General features: G+C 55.0%; 1 protein-coding gene across 1 annotated transcript; it reads left to right on the top strand.

The window, feature by feature from the left end:
• The first annotated feature begins 901 nt into the window (after positions 1 to 901).
• Positions 902 to 2309, top strand: LOC139272771 (zinc finger protein 16-like). The gene has a single exon (XM_070888884.1). It carries the CDS (start codon positions 951 to 953, stop codon positions 2211 to 2213), a length of 1263 nt encoding a protein of 420 aa, XP_070744985.1. The 5' UTR covers positions 902 to 950; the 3' UTR covers positions 2214 to 2309.
• The last annotated feature ends 6316 nt before the right edge of the window (positions 2310 to 8625 follow it).

The raw sequence follows: 8625 nt of genomic DNA, 5'->3' as shown, positions 1-8625 counted from the left end.
TTATGTTAACTGCCCCTAGCCAGAATCAGCACCCTCTGGGATTAAGCGAGAGGGAGGAAAGTCAGTGAGTGTAAAACTGAACCCAGCCAGAATCTGTACCTTCAGGGGAGGGGAACCAGTGGGTGTAGAACTGAACCCAGCCAGAGTCAGCACCTTCAGGGGAGGGGAACCAGCGAGTGTAGAACTGAACCTAGCCAGAGTCAGCACCTTCAGGGGAGGGGAACCAGTGGGTGTAGAACTGAACCCAGCCAGAGTCAGCACCTTCAGGGGAGGGGAACCAGCGATTGTAGAACTGAACCCAGCCAGAGTCAGCACCTTCAGGGCTGGGGAACCAGTGAATGGGCCCAGTGAGTGTAGAACTGAACCCAGCCAGAGTTGGTGATGATAATTAGGAGCATAGGACAAGCTACCTTCAGACGTGCGATGTGTTTGAATTTCAGGACTGTGACGGGGAAGAGTGTATGGGGTGGGGATTTACTGCTTTGGAGGAACAAGAGAGGAAAGAATGTTCCATATAATCTAAAATTGTCGGTTGTGAATTAATGTCCTTTACTTGCAGTAATGATTTTTGTAAACTCTTTTTCCAGAGTATTTGAGGGGCAGGATTTACAGACGAGAAAATCAAATCAAACATTCGTCAAGATCTGACGGATTCACTCGATTCATCAGGACCTGAATATCATCGGCCTTTGAATGTGGAAGGAGAAATGTTTGTCTGTTCTGTCTGTGGGAACAGATTTCAAACATCAGTGTGACTGGAAAAGCACCGAGACACACACACCCGAGTGAGAGTGTTCCAGTGCACTGACTGTGGAAAGAGCTTCAGCCAGATTCACAGCCTGCAAAAATATTGCACGATTGACAGCGGGGAGAAACCGTACACGTGTTGTGTGTGTGGACGAGGCTTCAACTGATCATCCCACCTGGAGAGACACAATCACACCCGCACCATGGAGAAACTGTGGGAATGTGGGGACTGTGGGAAGAGATTCAATTACCCGTCTGAGCTGGAAGTTCATTGGCGCACACACACTGGGGAGAGAACATTCACCTGCTCTAAATGTGGGAAGGGATTCACTACATCATCCCACCTGCTGAAACACCAGCGAGTTCACACTGAGGAGAGGCCGTTCACCTGCTCCAACTGTGGGAAGGGATTCTCTCTGTCATCCAGCCTGCTGAGACACCAGCGAGTTCACACTGGGGAGAAGCCATTCACCTGCTCTGACTGTGGGAAGGGATTCACTCAGTCATCCAACCTGCTGATACACCAGCGAGTTCACACTGGGGAGAGGCCATTCACCTGCTCTCAGTGTGGGAAGGGATTCACTCAATCATCCAACCTGCTGACACACCAGCGAGTTCACACTGGGGAGAGGCCGTTCACCTGCTCCGAGTGTGGGAAGGAATTCACTACCTCATCCCATCTTGCAACTCACCAGCGAGGTCACACTGGGGAGAGGCCGTTCACCTGCTCTGACTGTGGGAAGGGATTCACTCAGTCATCCAACCTGCTGAAACACCAGCGAGTTCACACTGGGGAGAGGCCGTTCATCTGCACTGAGTGTGGGACGGGATTCACTCAGTTAACACACCTGCTGACACACCAGCGAGTTCACACTGGGGAGAGGCCGTTCACTTGCTCCTATTGTGGGAAGGGATTCACTCAGTCATCCGACCTGCTGAAACACCAGCGAGTTCACAGTGGGGAGAGGCCGTTCACCTGCTCTGTGTGTGGAAAGGGATTCACTCAGTCATCCCACCTGCTGACACACCAGCAAGTTCACACTGGGGAGAGGCCATTCACCTGCTCTCAGTGTGGGAAGGGATTCACTCAGTCATCCCACCTGCTGACACACCAGCGAGTTCACACTGGGGAGAAGCCATTCACCTGCTCTCAGTGTGGGAAGGGATTCACTCAGTCATCCACCCTGCTGACACACCAGCGAGTTCACAGTGGGGAGAGGCCGTTCACCTGCTCTGAGTGTGGGAAGGGATTCACTCAGTCATCCAACCTGCTGAAACACCAGCGAGTTCACACTGGGGAGAAGCCATTCACCTGCTCTGAGTGTGGGAAGGGATTCACTTTTTCATCCCACCTGCTGACACACCAGATCGTTCACATGAGGGAGAGGCCGTTCACCTGCTCTGAGTGTGGGAAGGGATTCACTCAGTCATCCAACCTGCTGAAACACCAGCGAGTTCACAAGTGACTGCAGGGTTTGGATTCTGCTGTTGTCCCATTCTGACAGTTGGGCTTTCTTTCTGCTGATATTGATTTCCCCTATAACTGGGCTGGAGTTTAATATTCTGGACATTTGACCAATTAATCAACGGGAAAATGGTCAGATAAAAAATAACACTGATTGTGATTGCATCTCTAATTCACTCTTTAAAAAAACATAAGAAATAGGAACAGGAGTAGGCCATTGGCCATTCAAACCTGCTAAACCATTTAATAAGATCACTTAGCTGCCCACTCCCCATAACCCTTCACTCCATTATCGTTCAAAAATCTGTCTATCCCCACCTTAAATATATTCAGTGACCCAGCCTCCACAGCTCTCTGGCCGGAGAATTCCACCAATTTACGACCCTCTGAGAGTAGACATTTCTCCTCATTTCAGTTCTAAATCCCATATTCTTAAACTATGCCCCCTAGTTCTAGATTCCCTACAAGTGGAAACATCCTCTCTGGCTTCTACCTTGTCGAGTCCCCTCGGTATCATATGTTTCAATAAGATCACCTCTTCTTCTTCTAAACTCCAATGAGTATAGGACCAACCTGCTCAACCTATCCCCATAAGTCAACCCCTTCATCTCAGGAATCAAACTCGTGAAGCTTCTCTGAACTGTCTCCAATGCAAGCATATCCCTCCTGAAATAAGGAGATCAAAACTGTACGCAGTACGCCAGGTGTGGTCTGACCAATGCCCTGTAGAGTTGTAGCAGGACTTCCCTGCTTTTATACTCCATCCCCCTTGCAATAAAGTCCAACATTTCTATTGGCTTCATAATTGCTTGCTTTATCTGCATGATAACGTTTTGTGTTTCACATACAAGGACAACCAGGTCCCTCTGTACTGCAGCATTTTGTAATAGCTCTCCATTTAAATAATAAATTGTATTTTTATTTTTCCTGCCAAAGTGGATAACCTCACACTTTCCCACATTATACTCAATCTGCCAACTATTAACCCACTCACTTAGCCTGTCTACATCTATTTGCAGATTGTTTTTGTCCTCCTCTAATTTGCTTCCCATCCATCTTTGTATCATCAGCAAACTTGGCTACATTACACTCAGACCCTTCATCCAAGTCATTAATATAGATTGTAAATAGTTGAGGCCGATCCCTGCGACACCCCACTAGTCACCGTTTGCCAACTGGAAAATTACCCATTTATCTGTTTTCTGTTAGTTAGCCCACCCTCTATCCATGCTAATATATTAACCCCAAACCCGTGAACTTTAATCTTGAGCAGTAACCTTTTATATAGCGCCTTATTGAAAACCTTCTGGAAATCCAAATACACCTCATCCACTGGTTCCCCCTTAGCCACCCTGCTCATTACATCCTCAAAGAACTCCAGCAAATTTGTCAAACATGATTTCCCTTTCCTAAAACCATGCTGACTCTACTTGTCTGTATTATGCTTTTCCAAATGTCCTGCTACTGTTTCCTTAACAATGGACTCCAGCCTTTTCCCAAAAACAGATGTTAGGCTGACTAGTCTATAGTTTCCTGTTTTCTGTCTCCCTCCTTTTTTAAATAGCGGTGTTAAATTTGTGGTTTTCCAAACCGCTGGGACCTCTCCACAATCCAGTGAGTTTTGGGAGATTTCAACCAATGCATCCACTATCTCTGCAGCTACATCTTTTATGACCCAAGGATGCAGGCCATCAGTTCCAGGGGACTTCTCCACCTTTGGTCCAGGGGATTTGTCCACCTTTAGTCCCATTATTTTACCACTTACTTTTTCTTTAGTGTCAGTGATAGTTTTAAGTTCCTCCTTCCCTATAGCCCCATGGTTATCTATTATTAGGATGGCTTTAGTATCTTCTACCTTTAAGACTGATTCAAAATATCAGAAGGGTTTTCAAATACTGAAAGCTGCAACAAATGGAGCTAAAGTTTGTTAAACAATTGACAATAAAATGTATTGAAGCTGCAGGTTGGTTTTGGATTTCTCTGGGATGGAGCCAGACATGATGTGTCCTGAAATACCTCCGGTGTCCAGTAGATGACGCTGCCCCTCCAATTAATTCAGACTGATTGGAGCGTGACTGCCCCTGGAGCAGGAGGAATGAGGGCAGGAGCAGGAGGAATGAGGGCAGGTCCAGGTCAACACTGAACTGACTGCACCCCACAGGGACATCACACACTGTCCCCTCCTTAGGGCAGCTCAGGGTCAGACACTGCAACACACAGGGACATCACACACTGCCCCCTCCCTGGGGCAGCTCAGGGTCAGACACTGAACATACTGCACCCCACACGCACATCACACACTGCCCCCTCCCTGGGGCAGCTCAGGGTCAGACACTGAACACACTGCACCCCACAGGGACATCACACACTGCCCCTCCCTGGGGCAGCTCAGGATCAAATACTGCACCCCACATGGACATCACACACTGCCCCCTCCCTGGGGCAGCTCAGGGTCAGACACTGCACCCCACAGGGACATCACACAATGACCCTCCTTGGGGCAGCTCAGGGTCAGACACTGAACACACTGCCCCCTCCCTGGGGCAGCTCAGGGTCAGACACTGAACACACTGCATCCTACAGGGACATCACACATTGCCACCTCCCTGGGGCAGCTCAGGGTCAGACACTGAACACACTGCACCCCACAGGGACATCACACAATGTCCCCTCCCTGGGGCAGCTCAGGGTCAGACACGGAACATACTGCACACTATGGGGGATGCACGAACTGCCATGTCTCTGGGGTAGTCACTCTGCTGGAGCGTCCACAGACAGAAGGGGAACTCCTCCAAACATTCTGGCCATGAATCCCGAGTCAGATTGATGCCGAATCACCACATTCTGCGCTGCAGCCTGGAAGCCACAGAGACCACGTGGGATCTCACAGACCCTGGAGAAGCCCCCCAGATCCCCCCAGCTTTGGCCCACAGACCTGGAACACTGGGCATCCACAGAGGGGGAGCAATCATTCTGCTCCCCCAGACCCCACATGTTAGCTCCACTCTCTGTGAGTTGTGGGGAGTTACATTTATCCACAGCAGCTCTCCTCCCCTGAAGATGATGATTCTGGCTGGGTGTAGAAATACAAAGGACACACTCAGGAAATGTGCCCCACTAACCGAGCACTGTACAGAACTGGAGCAGGCAACATCTCCCTCAATTGTCCTGCTCCCAGACTGACCCAGAGCCCCCTCACCCCTCCTCTGTCCCAGACTGACCCAGGCCCCCCTCAAATTCCCCTCACCCAGACCCCCTCATTCTCCCCTGGCTCAGACCCCCCTCACCATCCCCTGTCCCAGACTGACCCGGACCCCCTCACCCGCCCCTGTCCCAGACTGACACAGACCGCCCTCAACCTCCCCTGTCCTAGACGGACCCAGACCCCCCTCACCCTCCCCTGTCCCAGATTGACCCAGACCCCCCTCATCCTCCCCTATCCCAGACTGACCCAGACCCCCCTCACCCTCCCCTGTCCCAGACAGACCCAGACCACCCCTCACCCTCCCCTGTCCCAGACTGACCCAGACACCCTCACACTCCCCTGTCCCAGACTGACCCAGAACCCGCCTCATCCTCCACTGTCCCAGACTGATCCAGATCCTCCCCCCTCAACCTACCCTGTCCGAGATTGACCCAGACCCCAATCACCCTCCCCTGTCCCAGACTGACCCAGACGCCGCGCACCCTCCCCAGTCCCAGACTGACCCAGACGCCCATCATCCTCCACTGTCCCAGACTGACCCAGAACCCCCCTCATCCTCCACTGTCCCAGACTGACCCAGATCCACCCTCACCCTCACCTGTCCCAGACTGACCCAGACCCCGCCTCACCCTTTCTTGTCCCAGACTGAGTCAGACCCCCCTTACCCTCCACTGTCCCAGACTGACCCAGACCCCAATCACCCTCCCCTGTCCCAGACTGACCCAGACCCCCCTCACCCTCCCCTGACACAGATACCCCTCTCCCTCCCCTGTACCAGACTGACCCAAACCCCCCTCACACTCCCCTGTCCCAGACTGACCAAGACCCCCTCACCCTCCCCTGTCCCAGACTGACCCAAACCCCCCTCACACTCCCCTGTCCCACTGACCAAGACCCCCTCACCCTCCCCTGTCCCAGACTGACCCAGACCCCCCTCACCCTCCCCTGTCCCAGACTGATCCAGACCACCCTCACCCTCCCCAGTCCCAGACTGACCCAAACCCCCCTCACACTCCCCTGTCCCACTGACCAAGACCCCCTCACCCTCCCCTGTCCCAGACTGACCCAGACCCCGGTCACCCTTCCCTGTCCCAGACTGACCCAGACCCCCCTCACCCTCCCCTGTCCCAGACTGACCCAGACCTCCCTCACCAGCCCCTCTCCCAGAATGAACCAAATACCGCTCACCCTCCCCTGTCCCAGACTGACCAAGACCCCCTCACCCTCCTCTGTCCCAGACCCCTCTAACTCTCCACTGACACTGACTGACACAGACCCCCCTCACCCTCCCCTGTCTCAGAATGACCCAGACCCCCCTCACACTCCCCTGTCTCAGACTGACCCAGAACCCCCTCATCCTCCACTGTCCCAGACTGACCCAGATCCCACCCCCTCAACCTCCCCTGTCCCAGACTGACCGAGACACCCCTCACCCAACCCTGTCCCAGACTGACCCAGACCCCGTCACCCTCCTCTGTCCCAGACCCCCCTAACCCTCCCCTGTCTCTGATTGACCCAGACCCTCCTCACCCTCCACTGTCCCAGATTGAGCCAGACCCCCCTCACCCTCTCCTGTCCCAGACTCACCTAGACATCCCCTCACCCTCCCCTGTCCCAGACTGACCCAGAACCCCCTCACCCTCCCCTGTCCCAGACTGACCCAGACCCCCCACACCCTCCCCTGTCTCAGACTGACCCAGACCCCCTCACCCTCCCCTAATTCAGACTGACCTAGACCCCCTCACCCACCCTTATCCCAGACTGACCCAGATCCCCCCACACACTCCCCTGTCCCAGACTGACCCAGACTCCCATCACCCTCCCCTGTCCCAGACTGACCCAAACGCCCCCCTCACCTTCCCCTGTCCCAGATAGAACCAGGCCCGCCTCACCCTCCCCTGTCCCAGACTGACCAAGATTCTCTCACCCTCCCCTGTCCCAGACTGACCCAGACCCCCCTCACCCTCCCCTGTCCCAGACTGACCCAGATTCTCTCAGCCTCCCATGTCCCAGATTGACCCAGACCCCGCCTTACCCTCCCCTGTCCCAGACTGACCCAGACCCCCCCTTACCCTGCCCTGTTCCAGACTGACCCTGACCCCCTCACATTACCCTGTCCCAGACAGACCTAGACCCCCCTCACTCTCCGCTGACCCAGACTCGCCTCACCCTCCCCTGTACCAGACTGACCCAGACTCCGCTCACCCTCCCCTGTCCCAGACTGACCCAGACCCCCCCTCACCCTCCACTGTCCCAGACTGACCCAGACCCCGCTCACCTCCCCTGTCCCTGACTGACCCAGTCCCCCCCTCATCCTCCCCTGTCCCAGAATGACCCAGACCCCCCCTCACTCCGCCCTGTCCCAGACTGACCCAGAACCCCCCTCACACTCCCCTGTCGCAGACTGACCAAGACCCCTCACCATCCCCTGTCCCAGACTGACCCAGAGCACCCTCACACTCCCCTTTCCCAGACTGACCCAGACAACCCTCACCCTCCCCTGTCACAACTGACCCAGACCCCGCTCACCCTCCCCTGTCCCAGACTGACACAAACCCCCTCACCCTCCCCTGTCACAGACTGACCCAGACCACCCTCACACTCCCCTGTCACAGAGTGACCCAGACCCCCCTCACCCTCCCCTGTCCCAGACTGACCCAGGTCCCCCTCACCCTCCCCTGTTCCCAACTGACCCAAACCCCCCTCACCCTCCCCTGTTCCAGACTGACCCAGATCCCTCCCTCACCATCCCCTGACCGAGGCCCCCCTCACCCTCGCCTGTTCCAGACTGACCCAGGCCCCCCTCATCCTCCCCTGTCCCAGTCTGACCCAGACCCCCTCACCCTCCCCTGTCCCAGACACTCCGACACTATCCCCTGTCCCAGACTGACCCAGAGCCCCCTCACACTATCCTTTCCCAGACTGACCCAGACCACCCACAACCTCCCCTGTCCCAGACTGACCCAGAACCCCCTCACTCTCCCCTGACCCAGACTGACCCAGACCCTGCTCTCACTCCCCTGTCCCAGATCCCCACCCCCCACCCTACCCTGTCCCTGACTGACCCAGACCCACCCCTCACCCTCCCCTGTCCCAGACTGACCCAGACCCCCCTCACCCTCCCCTGTCCCAGACTGACCCAGAGCCCCCTCACCCTCCCCTGTCCCAGACTGACCCAGACCCCCCTCACCCTCCCCTGTCCCAGACT

This window comes from Pristiophorus japonicus, chromosome 9, assembly GCF_044704955.1.
Source record: "Pristiophorus japonicus isolate sPriJap1 chromosome 9, sPriJap1.hap1, whole genome shotgun sequence".
Classification (NCBI taxonomy): Eukaryota; Metazoa; Chordata; class Chondrichthyes; family Pristiophoridae; genus Pristiophorus; species Pristiophorus japonicus.
The sequence above is the reverse complement of the archived record's forward strand: the minus strand, read 5'-3'. Positions and strand labels throughout refer to the sequence as shown.